The 16286-nt window shown below is 38.7% G+C and overlaps 1 protein-coding gene across 1 annotated transcript in view; it reads left to right on the forward strand.

The window, feature by feature from the left end:
- LOC136157105 (ankyrin repeat domain-containing protein 26-like) overlaps nucleotides 1-16286 on the forward strand; it is a 209646-nt gene that overhangs the window by 169590 nt on the left and 23770 nt on the right. The window contains exons 13-21 of the mRNA XM_065919137.1: nucleotides 87-216; nucleotides 518-579; nucleotides 2090-2177; nucleotides 4011-4109; nucleotides 4721-4749; nucleotides 4844-4916; nucleotides 7306-7637; nucleotides 13278-13429; nucleotides 14896-15066. Coding sequence (XP_065775209.1) covers nucleotides 87-216; nucleotides 518-579; nucleotides 2090-2177; nucleotides 4011-4109; nucleotides 4721-4749; nucleotides 4844-4916; nucleotides 7306-7637; nucleotides 13278-13429; nucleotides 14896-15066 — 1136 coding nt within the window. The remainder of the gene's footprint in view (nucleotides 1-86; nucleotides 217-517; nucleotides 580-2089; nucleotides 2178-4010; nucleotides 4110-4720; nucleotides 4750-4843; nucleotides 4917-7305; nucleotides 7638-13277; nucleotides 13430-14895; nucleotides 15067-16286) is intronic.

A 16286-nucleotide genomic window follows, 5' to 3' on the forward strand; every position in this document is an offset into this window, starting at 1 on the left:
TCGTCTTACTGATGGACTGAATGACCAAATGAATGAGTATGTTTTCTGAAGTTGGGTTTTGGTTTCATTTTGTTTTGTTTTTATAGGAAGGAGCCCCCAAACCAGAACTTGTTGAAAAAGAAAGTGATACTTCTATTATTGAAAGGGCTCCCCAAGAACAAGCAAGTCATGACCATTTGACTTCTGTTGATAGAGCACACAAAAATAATAAACATGGTAAGTTAGTGAATGTCTGTGAAATTTTTCTATACTTAAAAGCAAATATAAAATCATGTAAAGGGTATGGATCCAAATACGATATCCATTTTGTTTTAAGTACATTTCTTTTGCTCTCTTTCTTCAGAAGTGTCCTACCTACTACCAACTTTATATTCCTGAAAATGCTTCAACCCTCTGAAATTCTGTTCCACTACTTTATTTTATTGAAGTATTTGTGGATAGAGATAGACTTACATATGTCTTTAAAATTCATAGTAGTGAATGTTCTCATTAATGTATCTGTGACTGCATTTTACAGACATGATGTCAGCTGTAGGACTGGGAGAAGAGGAAGATACAGAATCGCCTTGGGATTCTGAGGTACTGTCTTCTGTTACTATTTTGAAATGTAAGCCCTGAGTAATAAGAACATGAAAGCAGGAGATGCTGTGACTTTCTAACCTTTGCATTTCCCCATCAAAACTTTGTTGTTTCTTTTAACCTACACTCCCTGCTAAATATTACCACATAGTACACTTTTGTTCATTTGCAAGGTTCACCTAATGGAGTCAGTGTAGTACAGAAACCAAGGCTTAGAGATGGTAAGGAATCTGTTTGAGTTCTGAAGTTACATTTATCTGAATATTGAAAGATTGTTTCAGGTCAGTCCATGGCCACATGTTTCTTTGTTTGTGTGTGTGTGTGTGTGTGCGTGTGCATGCGTGTGCATGGCCACATATTTCTTTGTTTTGTGTGTGTGTGTGTGTGTGTGTGTGTGAGGTCAGTGTTTCTTTGTTTTTTTTTTTTTTTTTTTTGTGTGTGTGTGTGTGTGTGTGTGTGTGTGTGAGGTCAGTCCATGGCCACATGTTTCTTTGTTGTGTGTGTGTGTGTGTGTGTGTGGTCAGTCCATGGCCACGTTTCTTTGTTTTGTGTGTGTGTGTGTGTGTGTGTTTATCACCTGTTTTTTAGATTCTTTTCCCATATGGGCCATTGCAGAATATTGAGTGGCATTCCCTGTGCTAGACAGCAGGTCCTCATCAGTTATCTGTTTAATACACAATAGTGTGTAGCGTGTATGTGTCAGTCCCAATCTCCCAGCCAAATGTATGTTTATTTGGTACATACGCATCTGTAAACCTGCTAGAGAGGGTCAGAGAGAAACAGGTTGAATTGTGGTTTTTTATCACTTGGACCTTGAAAGATAGTGCTTGAAACTTGAAAGTGTTACTGTGTTTGGATTGTCAGATTAATCTGAAAGAAACATTTCAACAGAAGCAAAAGCATGAGAAATAGTAATAAATATGTGGGATTGTAATAGCAGCAGTTTGCTTTAGCAGTGTTTTAATAAGTACAAACCATTTTGGATTGTTTAAGTAGCAGGGGGACTTCCCTGGTGGCTCAGACGGTAAAGCGTCTGCCTACAACGTATTAGAGCAAGGTTCGATCCCTGGGTCGGGAAGATCCCCTGGAGAAGGAAATGGCAATCCACTCCAGTACTCTTGCCGAGAAAATCCCATGGATGGAGGAGCTAGGCGGGCTACAGTCCATGGGGTCGCAAAGAGTCGGACATGACTGAGCGACTAAACTTAAGAAGCAGGGCAGAGCATCTTTGTAGCAGCCGTACCTGAGGTAACATAAAGTAACGATGCCCTGTTTGAAGGTGGCAGCTATGGAAGGAGATAGGAAGGGCCTGATGTCTTCATTGCTGGCAGCCACTGCCTGGTGATCCAGCAGTGTATGAGGTCAGCATCCAGGTTCTGTCAGTTGGCAGCTGTGAGATCTTGGCAAAACCTGTCTTAACTGGGTTAAATGTAGGAAGTTTTTAAAAGTAGGGTATTTTCTTAAGAAGACATTAGGAAACCTTCATGGATCTCAATATTCATTTTAACAGAGTATCTCTGAGAGTGTTCCACAGAAGTTTCTGGATCATTTATCTGGAGATGAAAGAGGAAAAAATACATTAAATGGACAAGCAGAAGGTAAGAGCTGTATTTTATAGAAAGGTTATTTGACAGAACATTGATTTAAAATGGGAATATTCTAACAGGCAAAAAAAAAAAAAACACCCCACCTGTCAGATGCATAGGGAGGAAAAAGATGAGAAGAGGAGGGAAATTGTGTATCTTATCAGGTGTCAGGCACAGTTGAAATTGAGAATCCAGTTTAAGGAGCTAAATTATTAGTTCCTGGACTTCTTGGAGGTCCAAATATTAAGACTGTCCAGGGCAGGGGTGGAGGCTCGATCCCTGGTGAGGGAACTAAGACTCCACATGGCACATGGACAAAAGAAAAAATTATTGGTTCTGTTTCAAGATACTCAACAGCCAAAGGAAGGTTGAGAAATAAGAGGAAAGAGGGAATGGAGGATGACAGAGGCAGAGGGCACAGGGAGGAAATGAAGGAAAAGGAAGCAAGGGCCTATGGGGGAGGGGCCGTAAGTAAGATAGGTCTTTAGGAAAAGGGAGAGTGTTTGACGTGGGCGGTGACTGTGAAGTGAGCTTCCAGCACCTAAACTTGTCAGAGAAGAGCAGCAAAGTTTCCCCCGCTTTCTGTTTTCCTCATTGTTACGAAGTCATTTGGGGCTGTGCGTTATCCTTTGTGGAGGAACATGGGCATAGGTGCTCAGCTGTAAATGTTTGCAAATTGACGTCCTACAAAATGTCGCTGCTTTATAGGATGGTGTCACATAGGCCAAAATAAGAGAACTGGAAAGGAGAGAGCGGGGGACATGATAGAGAGATCAAGGAACCTACAGCCTGATAGAGAGTCCACTGTAAAGTTTCCAGCTTGTCATGCAGTTTCTGTTTGGTGGGAAGTGTTAGACTGAGGAAGTTGAGGCTAAGATTTCAGGAGAATAGGTTAAGTTGAAGTCATGTAGAAGCAGACTGTGTAGACCAGTTTCTCAAATTTTAATTAGGCGCCTGGGGACCCTGTGTGAAGTGGACATGCTAAGCGCGAGATCTGAGATCCTGCATTTCTAACAAGCTCTCCGAGTAGCAAGGGTCTAGCCTTGCTTTTAGAGAAATCTGGAAGAAGAGCACTGGCTATTGCAGGACATAACAGGATCAGGGGAGAGCATTATTTTGTTTTTCTTTCTGAGCATGTCTATAGCCAGCGGAAAGCAAAGAGTTGAAGTAGCAATTATAGGTGTAAGATACCATTGCTAAGCAAAGAAGGCAAAAGAAGTGGTGGGATGATCCATAGAAAGAATGTAAAGGGGGAACATTAAGGCCACGGATCCAGAGATTATCCTTCATAGAGGAAAGACTCTAGTGAAAGGACAAAGGGAGGAAAGGAAGGCCTTAGGGAGGTGAGTTTGGAGTTGATGGTGCACTTGAGAGAACACCTTCTAGATGACTTCAGTGTATTTACCCTGAAAAGAGATAAGATCATTATTGCTGCAGAAATCCTGGAGGTGGGAGGGGGTGCTAGAAGTAGGGTCAATCCCAGCTACTCCAAGTAGCTATAGACATCAAAGATGTATGTTGTACTGGTATTTGTTATTCAAATTAGATTGATTTGAATATGGAGGGATTGACTTGTTTTTTAGAAGATAACTGATTTTTTGACAGTTTCGTAGAAATCCTTTTAAGCATTAGCATGATGTACCCAACCAAACTAAGTTTTGAAACAAAACAGATTGATAGGGTTCATTCCCTAAATGCTAGAATTGGTATTTTCAAGAAATACTACACTGATTTTAAAACATGCAAGATTTTTAACATCTAATAATTGTGTGGCAATTAAATTTATTATTTCCTTTTTGATCATTGTATTTCAATGTTGAAAATCTTTGGGGCATTATTTCGTAGGTGTGTCTTACATGCCTTCTTGCGTGAGTGGATCGAGAAACTTTAAGATGGCTGAACTAGAGGAGCCCAGACATGCAGGCATAGCAGTAGCCCACGTGGGTGTGGAAAAAAATGAATACTTTTATGAAACGTTTTTCTACAAGTGTATATTCGAGCTAGTCAGGTCATTGCTTTCTCTGATGAGAAATGAATTATATTTTCGGCTGAACTGTCATCCCAACTGTGCACTTCTTACATGACTGGACAGATTGAAGAGCATGTTAAATACTTGTATAACGGTGTAACTGTTACTCTTGTCTTGGATTCAAGATATACTGTTGCATTTTACCATCAGCTTTCACATTTATCTTCTTGGGGTCATGGTTTGCTCCTCTGATTAAGATTAATTTTCTCCTCATCAGTCAGCATGTTCACGTTGGTCTGTGTGCTCTTTAATATTTTCTAAAGTCATTGAAAACATGATGTTACTTTTGAAATCTTACTGCATGTTTTGGTAACCCTGTATTCCTGTTTTTCTTCACTGTCTGTAATGGATTCATAAGTCTGTCTTGCCAGTGTCCTAACATCTCCCTAAAAACGAGACACTGAAACCGGATGTATTCAGTGTCAAGGCTGAGCACGAGGATTCTGCTCGGTACTAACTCTGCATGAGTGTACGGCTGGCTTTCATATTTACATGTGATTAACTCTATGTCCTTTTTGCCTTTTAGAGTCTCCTGAGAAATATCCTAATGTGAAGGTAAAAATGTTTATGCTTTTATCTTGATTTATGAACTGTGGATTGTATCATATGCACATTATTTGTTAATCAACTTGTTTCCAAACCCATTCAGCCCACAGTCGGAGTGAAAGATTCTGTTCCTAATAAAACAGTAGAAACAAAGGATCCACAAACATCTATTTCAGGTAAATTTTGCGGTACGCACTTAACTCTGGCTCCTGCATTGCAGGCAGATGCTTTACCATTGAGCCATCAGGGAAGTCCCTTCAGGAAAGACGGACACTGAAATATTTGAAATGCTAGCTCTTCGTACTCCTAACTTCTTTTTGCAAATTTAATTGAAGAATTGGACATACATAAGGAAAATGTTATTTTTGGTACCCATGTTTTAAAAGAAAAGATATTCACAAGCATATGAATAAGAAATGTTTAAAATGTAAGCTTGAACTCAAGATGTTTGTGTATATGTTTCGTTATCCATTAAATTCTCAGTTTGGAATCTCTATACTCTCAGGAATTCTCAGAGATTAATTATTATTAGACCCTAAGATTTTTCCAGTGTCCAAAAATGCTTATTTTTGAACTCTGACCTTTCCCTAGAGTAAAGCTTCGCTTGCTAATATGTCAGTTGTATTTCAGCTTATAATTATTTCATTTTAGTGTTCTTACACAGATGAATGTAGGCCAATCAGATGTTTTGATTAGCAGACTGAGTGTGTGTGTGTGTTTGTGGTGTCTTTGATTATTAGGAGTAGGAGAAGTAATCATACCTTAGATGCGATAGACATAATCTTTCAAAACAGGGATTCTGAAAGTTTTTGGCTTTAGGATCCTTTTATACTTCTCAAAATTATTGAGAATTCCAAGGAACTTTGTTTCTTGTTGTTCACTGTATTGGAAAATAAAACAGAAAAACTTAAAATACAAGCACACACCATCATAGTTGCTAATTCCATTAGTCCTTAGTGTTATGATATCACATATCGTGTCTCTGAAGAATGCCACTGCCCACAGAACAGCATGAGAATGGAGGTAACGTTTAGTGTTGTTGTGAAAAGAGTCCTGACCTCTTGTACCCCCTGACCCGATGGGTCTCTGGACTTCAGCGATTTTGAGGGGACACTTGAGAATCACTGTTTTAAACCATTGAAGTGGCTGTATATAAAATGATAAAGGGGCCCTTGTGTTGACACAGGGTTAAGTTTCACTTTTACATTTCTTGCTTGTTTCTTTGACTTCTGTTAAGAAATTCAGATCTAGCAGTTTTAGTTTTTTGTGGTGTATTCATTCCTGTCTCATGGCCCTCTGTGCTCTTTGGATCCAGTGTGGTCCTAGACTTACCTATTTTCACATGGAAACAATTAGTCACACACAAGGCTATCATTTCTTATATAAGTTTATGATGTTTTTGTTTAGTCGCTAAGTTGTGTTCAACCACTGCGACCTCATGGAGTGTAGCCCGCCAGGATCCTCTGTCCAAGAGATTTTCCAGGCAAGAGGCAAGCGTACTGGAGTGGGTTGCCATTTCCTTCTCCAGGGTATGATGTTTCTCCAAGGCTTTCAAAATGAGTTCTGAAGATATATGTACATCGAGGAAAGACCATCTCGTTGAAATTAAAGTACTTGTTGATGGTGGTGGTGTTCAGTCGCTAAGTCGTGCCTGATTCTTTGTGACCCCATGGACTGCAGCCAGGCCTCTCTGTTCCTCACCATCTCCCGGAGTTCACCCAGGTTCATGTCCATTGAATCAGCGATGCTGTCCAAAACATCTCATCCTCTGCCGCCCCCTTCTCTGCTTGCCCTTCTCTTCTCATCCTGCCCTCAGTCTTTCCCAGCATCAGGTGCTTTTCCGGTGAGCCAGCTGTTCACATCAGATGTGCAAAGTATTGAAGCTTCAGCTTCAGCATCAGTCCTTCCAGTGAATATTCAGGGTTGATCTCCCTTAGGATTGACTGGTTTGATCTCTTTGCTGTCCAGGGTTCTCTCAAGAGTCTCTCCAGCACCACAGTTTGAAAGCATCAATTCTTCGGCACTCAATCTTCTTTATGGTCCAACTCTCACACGTGACTCCCGAAAAAACCAGACCTTTGACTCTATGGACCTTTGTCAGCAAAGTGATGTCTTTGCTTTATAATATGTTGTCTAGGCTTCTACCATTAATTAAAGTAGTACCATTCATTGAAAGTGTTTTTAAAACCATGGTCTCTAGAATACACAAAATCATCATGCAAAATTAAATGTAAAATAAATTAGAGATAAATTTTGTTAATAAAATATTTGTATGTTGAAGGAAAATAATAATAAAGTTCTTATGAAATAGAGAGTATGTAATAAAGATTGAGTGAGTCAAAGTAATACTAGAAAATTGAAAAGTAGAAGAAATGAGACATCCTAGTTAACATCTCTTCATGAATGACAGTGGCATGAAAGATAGAGTCACCTCTGAAGGGTAGTGAATTTGAGGGGAAGAAGGATGTGGAACTGATTCTCTGAAGAAAGACTTTGTACGAGGTAGTCAGAGTTGTTTCTTCCTCAGATCTTGATAAATGGAGACTTTGTTTTCACATTTTTCAGACTGGGATTCGACTAGTTGGAGCCTCAGTAGTGAGACTTGTCAAAGAGCCGGGCATTTGAAAGTTGATGATCGGCGTCCGTTGGTGTCCCAACTGGTGACCAAAAATCAGTCAGCACCCACAGAACTCGGACAGAAGACCGCAACAGATAAAGAGAAGATGACAAACGCAGCGATGTTTCTGGTAGGGAATTCCATGCCCCATCACCCGGGCCAGTCTCCGCTGCCAGAAAACAGAAAAAGCAAACAAGGTAATGCAGAAGCCCAGGGCACTCAGCCGTGCACCACCTGGGCACGGCCTTACCATCATTCTGACGGATCTGGATTCGAGTTTGTGGCGAAACCTACCTTGTGCTGACTCCTTTTATGCAAGCTACAGCCAAACACTCCCTCTTAGCAAGGTGTCTGCATTCTCCCTCTGACCATAGTAGTATAATAAATAACAAAGAGAATTTGGAGGAAGCAAGTTTGTTTAGGCTAGTATTTAGCATACATCTGAGAGTGGATAGCAGGATTATATTTAGAACTCTGGGACTCTTTGTGAGATCTAGGTAGACAAGTAATTATTGAAAAAAAAAATAAAGACTATTCATACTAAGGTGATTTTAAACAGCATGCCCTCTGCAGTCTAGAAGCCAAGAGGATAGAGATGTGAAGAAATAATTCACAATTTAGATGTATATCGATCGCTAGAGAAGTCTATAAAGATACACTAGAAAAATCTACAAAGTACTAAGGTAGCTACAAGGAAAGAGAGACCTATTTATCTGGGGAAAGATAGCTGTAATCAAGGGCAACTTCACAAAGCAGGTTGAGTCTTAAAAGATGAAAAGTAAATTGTCAGAAGAGCACAGGGAAGCGTTTCAGATGAAGGAATTGATAAAAGCATAAAAAGTAAGAGGAATTTGTAAACTAAGAATAATAATGTAGTTGAAGCTTGGCATGTTGTTAAAAAGATACTGTCATGAAGTAGAGAAGAGAATATACTGTGACTTTATATGTCTGCCCTGTATTTTGAAATTCTGTTTGGTTTCTGATTGTTTTTTTCACTGATGCTTGGATGAATTCATGAATGAATCTTTGACGTGTTTGTGTGCCTGTATCCTGGTGACATCTGGTGTTTCCCAAATGGTTTGTTGAAGTTTTTGATCATTGGAAGTATTTCTTAAACAAGTAAATATTCATCTGAAGATAAATTTTCGACTTAAGCTGTCATTTGGTACAACGTTTTAAATCTGTGTTTTAAATAAAGATTATGTTTTTTGTCTAAATATTCTAAGTAATTTTAACTAAAGATGCAGATTTGTCAGGAGAACTAGACATGGAAGCGATATTGGAGGAAGAACAAGAAAAACTTGATGGAAATGAAAATAACCATTCACAGGTGAGGAAAACTAGAAATTTAAATTTCTGGTTTAATACCATTTTCTATGCTTTACCAACACAATACAGTGTGTAACAGAGTCCATAACAAAATTGGCTTTCAAAATTATGCTTTTAGAATTGATAGATAATAATTTAATAATTTAATTTTTTTAATTTAGTAGTTTTTATATTATTTAATATAATAATTTAATTTAATAGCTTAATAATTTAATAGTTTTTATAGCACTTTTATTATACAACTTAAAATACTGTTCGAATCTATTATAATTTATAGCTCGTCTTTGGAATTGAGGGAAAAAAATTTCCTGACTTGTTTACTTTTGCCATTTTTATAACTTCATTACATGATTAAGAAGGTGATATCAAAGACTGAATCGTAAGATTAAGCAGTTGAAATTCTGAACAATATAACGGCCCCTGACCTAGATACATGTAAAGAGAAATCATTCCCAGTGGCTCAAGGTTTTCCATTGAAATCGCCAGTCACTGACGTCAAGATGAACGATTCATTCTGCCTGTGATCTCGGCATAATCGACTTAGGGATGAACATTCAGGGAGAGACTGGGGTCATAGAATCAACCCAGTTGCCTATTAAGAGAATCGAACCTTCTAGATTGGACCTTTGTTTTTAGGGTACAAATAATAACGTTCGAATTTATTTCTTTTCAGGGTGGGAAATCAGTAGATATTACTAAAAATGCTTTATCCACTTTCTTTGGTGGATATTAGAACATAATATAACTGAATGTTGGGGCTTCCTGGGTAGCTCATCTGGTAAAGAATCTGCCTGCAATGCAGGAGACCCCGTTTCAATTCCTGGGTCGAGAAATCTCCCTGGAGAAGGGATAGGGCACCCACTCCAGTGCTGTCGGGCTTCCCTGGCGGCTCAGACAGAAAGAATCCGCCTACAAGGTGGGAGACCTGGGTTCGATCCCTGGGTTGGGAAGGCATGGGTTGAGGAGGGTGTGGCAACCCACTGAAGTCTTCTTGCTTGGAGAATCCCCGTGGCCAGAGGAGCCTGGGGGACTACAGTCCTTGGGGTGGCAGAGAGTCAGACACGACCTAGCACACACAGAGCTGAATGTGAGCAGGCAATATGTACTGATGTACAGCACTATCATGATATATGATTTACATTAAAATTTAGGAATTGGTTCCTCTTTCTGATTAGTGTTAATTGATTTTGGCTCCTGGTCATATAAAGTTTGTCTGTTCTCCAGATATTAGTCCTTAAAAAAGAAAACCAAAACCTTAACAGACATGCTGTAGGGACTCCCCATATACGGTATTGTGAAGTGAACTATTTTTAAGGGAAGAAGCATTTGTAACATTAAAAATCATCTAATTCATTCTTGGTAGATTTAACGTGTATGAATTGTTTAATTCAGTCAAGCAGTGACAAAATTGGGTTTGTGAGTTACTGTTTTTCTCCTATTTTCCGGTAAGGCAAGTTATTTTTCACTTCTTAGTTGTGATCTGGTGATTTGTGAGTGGTTACATATAAATGAAGAAGTTTAACAGTAAAATTGTAATGAGTTTCTGATTTTTATTTATCCATACTATTAGTTAAGGATTATATTATTTTGCACACATGTACCCTGACAGAAAAGACACCTGAAAATCAAATCAACCCAATTAATCTTCCACTTTTGCAGCTGCAAAAATTGCCTCAAGAACCAGAAATGAATAAGGAATGTGGTAGACAGGACAGATCTGTATGTTCAAGGCCTCCTTGTGTGGAGAAATATGAAAAAATGTGGATCAAACATGGCAAATTAGAATGGAAAGAGAAGTTAGAACCATCACAAATGACGTAAAGCAGAAGTTAGGTGAAATTTGTGAGAAATACAAAATTATCATCTGTCCTAAGGAGGAGCCACTATATGATCACCTTAAAGAAGGAGCAAAGAAAGGAAATACCTCCTAACATGACAAATAATATAGCTGATTGTGGGGAGAAAGATGCATTTGGAGTATCTGTCTCTAGAATTCCAAGTATGTCCTGAACAGAAAGAACCCAGTCTCGAAAATGGTTTTTCATCGCATGAACTATGGGTCCCCGGGATACGCTTGTCAGTCATCTTCAAAGCTTTGTTTCAGGGAAAATAAAATAGACCTTGAAAGTGATAAACTAGATATTGAACATGTGTTTATCAAAAATGAGGAGAGTTTTTATAATGATGCAGAAAATAAAAAGTAAGGGAGCAGGTAGTTACATTTGAAGTGAAAGAAGACCAAGAGTTTGATATGCAAATATCAGACAATATGAGGCAAAATCCCACGAATCGGAAATTAGACGTTGGACAGACACGTCAGTCTAGTCTGTGGCTTGTCTGCTCCGGTAAGATGAAACACATAATTGAAATAAAAAGTCACGGTACTCCTGCTGTCATGAAAAATACTGAAAAGAAAAGCAAACCAATACAGGACTGGTTCCAGAAGCTCCTGCATGCAGGTAATTGCAGTGCTAGTGACGATGAAAGCGTGGAAGCCGAATTTGAAAATGGGAATTCTCCTCCACCAAATAGTCACAGAGCATCCAAAGTGTATCTAAGTGAAGAATGGACAGAAGGATATGCAGAGGTTCAAGAATGAAATAGACATGTTACAAGTAGTGTTGTTAGCTTTGGGAAAAAAGAAAATTCAACTTCCAAAAGAGGTAGAGTTTCATTTGCTCTTGCTTTGGTTTTGCCCTTTCTGGCTGATCTGGTCCATTTTGATTTTCTCCTTATGAATAAAGTGGGGTCATCTAAATAGGTACTTGTGTAGAAATAGATTATTTCTGCCTTCCACATAATAGGAATTCAGGAAACTGTTTTCATAGCTTTTGTCCTTCAATCAGTCTAATTCTGTCTCTGTCAGTCTTGCATATGGACTGGGAAACTCATTTAGCTCCTTCCCATGTGACCTTCTGAGCCAGAATAAGCACCAAGGAAAGTGTTGAAGGAGTATGATCAACGAGGGTTTTGCAGGTTTTTTTTTAACTCTGTTGGATTAAATATAAGTTGTATTTCCACAGAATGGGAAGAAAACAGAAACCGAGAGAAGGGACATGAACACGTGTTCCCTCTAATCTCTTCATTGTGGGTGAATCTGTGTGATCTTCTCTGCTTTCCGCAGTCCCTGGGCACTTAGATTTCGAACATGGCCACTTCAGGATGTTTTTAATAACAAATACATGCGCTCCCACATATGCTTTAATCACCACTCGCAGATGTCTCTTTTGAGAGAGACCGCTTCACTATGTTGTTTACTAAGATGTAGTAAGTTTTGACATGTGTGATTTTGTCACATAGCTAGTATGTGTGTGTGTGCGAGAGTTGGTCAGTCGTGTCTGACTCTTTGTGACCCCATGGACTGTAGCTGGCCAGGCTGCCCTATCCACGGATTTCTCCAGGCCAGAATATCATTGGAGTGGATAGCTGTTCCCTTCTCCACGCGATCTTCCCAACCCAGGGATCGAAGCCAGGTCTCCTGCATTGAAAGCAGATTCTTTAACATCTGAGCCACCAGGGAAGCCCATAGATAGTATAAACTCTCAGCAAAAAAAAAGAGAAAATAATCAAGTGTTTATCTCCAAAGGAAAAACTGAGGTTTGAGATGCTGTGAGATTTTTCTTTCTTCAGTAGTAGGTTTTTAAATGTGCTTGCTCTTCTGTGTAAGACAAATAAAGAGGAAAAAGTAGCTATTCTCCTTTAAAGAAAAAGGAGAATGAACCCTACCCCCAATTAACGAATTAAATTACTTTGCCAAAGTCACGCTTTTAACTTACCTGATTCATTTGAGGAATTCATTTGGTAATTTTATCAGATTCAAGATGACAGAATTGTATCATCTCTTTTAGTGCCATAAAATGTTAGGGAATGCCACTTTAGGGGCTTTGAACAACTCATTTAACCTTTTTTGATTTTAAAGCTGTTATTGGTAAATAGTGGAGCAAAGATAGATAGTTATTTGTATACCCTCTAGCTATAAAATTGGGTGGTTATTGAATGTGGGATTGGGAAGCATTCCTTATATTCCAGAATTCCACACTAACACCTCCTCAGTTTCATTCTGCTCCTTGTGTTTTGGTAAACTTTGGTTCACATATTTCAGTGAACACCATCAGATATTTTGCTGTCTCCTGGATCCAAATGAAAAAAGAATTGGAAAAGGCAGTGGGGAAAGAATAGCTTTAGTGCAGAAAGAAGAAAGCTTCTTTTCTGTTTCTGAGGCACTAAGGTGTCACATCCTCTACATCTGACTGTTCAATGGAAAATCCAGGTGGTTAAAAACTGAAGAGGACATATGTGATGTGTTTTTATTTCTCTATCTCTGCCAGTCAGATGGGGAAGACTGATTGTGAATAATTGTATCTTATTAAGAAAGCCTTTCTTGAAATTTTGGGAATTTTGTTTCTTTCCCTCAAACAGAAAGAAGCACATTTTACAAAACTTTCAGTGACTTGTGATAAAATTAATGTAAGCACAAAAATATTTTTATCACTTAAAATCTGGGCAAATGCTCAGTCAAGTAATAAATTGAAAACAGAGTCTTTAGAATTAAGTAGTAGCAATTATTCTTAGTGTCAAACTTTCATTAAAGGTTGAAGACGAAAAGAAGCACAAAAGTAGTGAAGTGGAAGTATCAGCCAATATATGCGATGCTGCTGCTGAGAGTCGATTGATTCAGCAGAGAAAGAGTGGAGGAAATAACAAGCAGGAGTTTCCTGCTATGGAGAATAAAGGTCCTGATGGGTAAGCCTATATCAGTATTTAACAGTAGGTCATTTGTTATTTTCCGGTAAAATGATTTCTAACTTGAGCTAATGTTTGTGATTTATGAATTTTATCTTTTACTAGGGATATAGTTATTTTGAATGCTCTTATCCTTTAGCCCTAATACTAGTTACTTTGTTACCATACCACCATGTTACATATAAGAGTATTCTGGATTTGACTGCACACTTGCCTTAACCAGTGTGCTGTATATTTAAATTTATTTTATGTCACTAATGAACATCCTTTCATTTCAGTTTGAGGACTTCTTTCAGCATTTCTTATGAGGCGAGACTAGTGGTGATGAACTCCCTCAGGTTTGCCTTGTCTGGGAAAGTTTTTGTTTCTCCTTCATTTCTGAAAGACAACTTTTCTGGATCGAGTCCTCTCGGTTGGCAGTTTTCTCCTCCTAGCACTTTGAGCATGTCCATGGATGGAGGCCAGATTGCTGTTGGTGGCGGGAGAACTGACGAGGCGCCTGCCTTTCATCCATGATGCTGACATCACCCCACCATGTGGGTGGTTTACAAGTACACTGCCCCCACGCCCGCCCCACTAAATTTGATTTCTTCTTTCACAGTGGATGTGCAGCATGTCATTTTAAAAACCATCTAAATTAAGTGTTACTTTTTCCTTTGAGGTTCTTTTGTGGGGTTTTTTTAATCATTTATTTGGCTGCGCTGGGTCCTTGCAGCTGCAGTGCTTGGGCTTCTCACTGTGGTGGCTTCTCTTGATGCTGAGCGTGGGCTCTAGGGCGCTGGCTTCAGTGGGTGTGGAGCACAGGACTCCTTGCTCTGCGTGAGGCTGTGCTGTCTTCCCTGACCAGGGATCGAACCTGTGCCCCCTGCATGAGCAGGTAGACTCCTAAGCACTGGAGTACCAGGGAAATTCCTAGATTAAACATTACTGTTTTTAAAAGCAAAGAATTATATATTGTGTAAATCTAATCATGACTCCCATGTCTAAGAATCACTGTGCTTGGACTTGAGGTTTTCAGTGTAGCCCTTGAGGTTCTTCCCAGTGTCTTTCCAGATGCATCTCTCTAATTTCTTTCATGTGTTTTGTACTTTTCCTTCCAGCTTCCTAGGAAGCAACCCAGATGCCGTGTACCTGATCTGTGTACTGACATTCTAATCTCCCAGTAGAATGATTTCTCGCTTTTCTCTTCCTTTTGACCGCCTCTCTTCACTTCTTCCATAAAGCCTTCCTTATTTCACTTATCACTTTCATATGTCAGCTCTTCCATATCATATTGTATCATAATTATGTATCTGTGTTTGAAGGAAGAATTTGTTTTCTTGCATATGGTTGGTACTTCATATCTGTTTTGTGAATTAATCAATGACTTAAGATGGGTAAGAGTTGGAATTTTACAAAAATTGTTTTTTTATTCTTTATTAGTTGAATTATTTGAAAACATTGGCTTTTTTGTGGATTTTTTCAAGTGGTGAACCTGGCGTGCCCAGGAAGGAAATAGAGAAAAAGAACAATGACAAGTGGACACCAGAAGAATGTGTGACTGCACCAGTATTTGAAAAGACCAATTCACTGAGTGAAGGTCTGCTGCACGTGAACGATGACAGCATTTTAAGGAAGGTGGATCAAGATGACAGCAGGTAACATGGACAGATTCTTTATTTCTAGGGGAAGAAATATTAGCACTGAATACTTCTTCTGGAAATAGAGCAGCATAATATAGCATCCGGGCCAAGAGAAGAGAATCCTCAACTCTACTGGATGAACACGGCGGAGAGGTTAAGGAGAGGACCCGTGCCTTTGTCCGGAAGTTGTTTCAGTAAAGAGTCCACTTGGAAGCTGGACTGCAGTGAACCCGCGTAAACAGCTCCGTAGGGAATGTTTCCTGGGCCAGAAATGGAGACCTGGATGGTAACTGAAGAGGAGTGTGGAGTTGAAATGAGTTTCTTGTTTCGTGTTAAGAGGGGAGCTTGTAGAGTGTGTATGCTTTTGAAAATGAGCCAGCGGAGGAAGTGTCTGTTGAGTGTAATCTTATTTGCATTTCCAATATTAGAAAGCTTATTGATTGTATGACATAATCTTTAAACTATTACGATAAATTAATTGTACATTATTATTATTGTACATCATTATTATGTACAAATGTACTCCTGTTCATATGTAGTTTTTGGTAAGGGCTTGTTCATTGGCTCTGAAGTGTAATATTCTTATGTAAACAAATATGTAGATGATTACTTAAGTTAATTCTATCATACATACATTTAAAAAATTATATAATCATGAATTTACAAATGCTTAGGTCATACTGAATAGGATTTAATCATTCCTTGTTGATTCTAGTTGATAGTATCATCGTGGGTAGCTTTGATTTTGTAAGGTACTCTGAAACATCACATCATATTAACTTCATAGTTGTTTATAGCTTGCAGGAAGAAGGGGAGGATTTTGTTTATTTTCAATAGAAACAATTCACAATCTTTTACAGTTTATTACTTTGGATGATAAAGATCTAAATGACAAAAATCATGCTTCCTGTACTAAAAGTGTCATTAACACATATTATGTGCTCAGCAAGTGTATGTCAGATGCATAAAGAAACAGCAGAATGGTTGAATGAATGTGTATTGGTGAAGTTCTTTACAAAAAACAAATCTTTATTGAAAGTAGATTTCCAATATTGCCTACATCTAGTCTTTTTGTTTGTTAGAAATACGTTTTTAAGATTCAGAATTATCATTTGTAGTTGTAGGTAGACTTGAAATAATAATATAGGTTCATTTGGTATCATGTTACTTAAAAAGACTTTTCAATATCACGTTCTCAGCATATTTTGGAACAGCAGCGTTCAGGCCAGTTTCCG

The sequence above is a fragment of the Muntiacus reevesi genome, chromosome 2 (genome assembly GCF_963930625.1).
Source record: "Muntiacus reevesi chromosome 2, mMunRee1.1, whole genome shotgun sequence".
NCBI classification, from domain to species: Eukaryota; Metazoa; Chordata; class Mammalia; order Artiodactyla; family Cervidae; genus Muntiacus; species Muntiacus reevesi.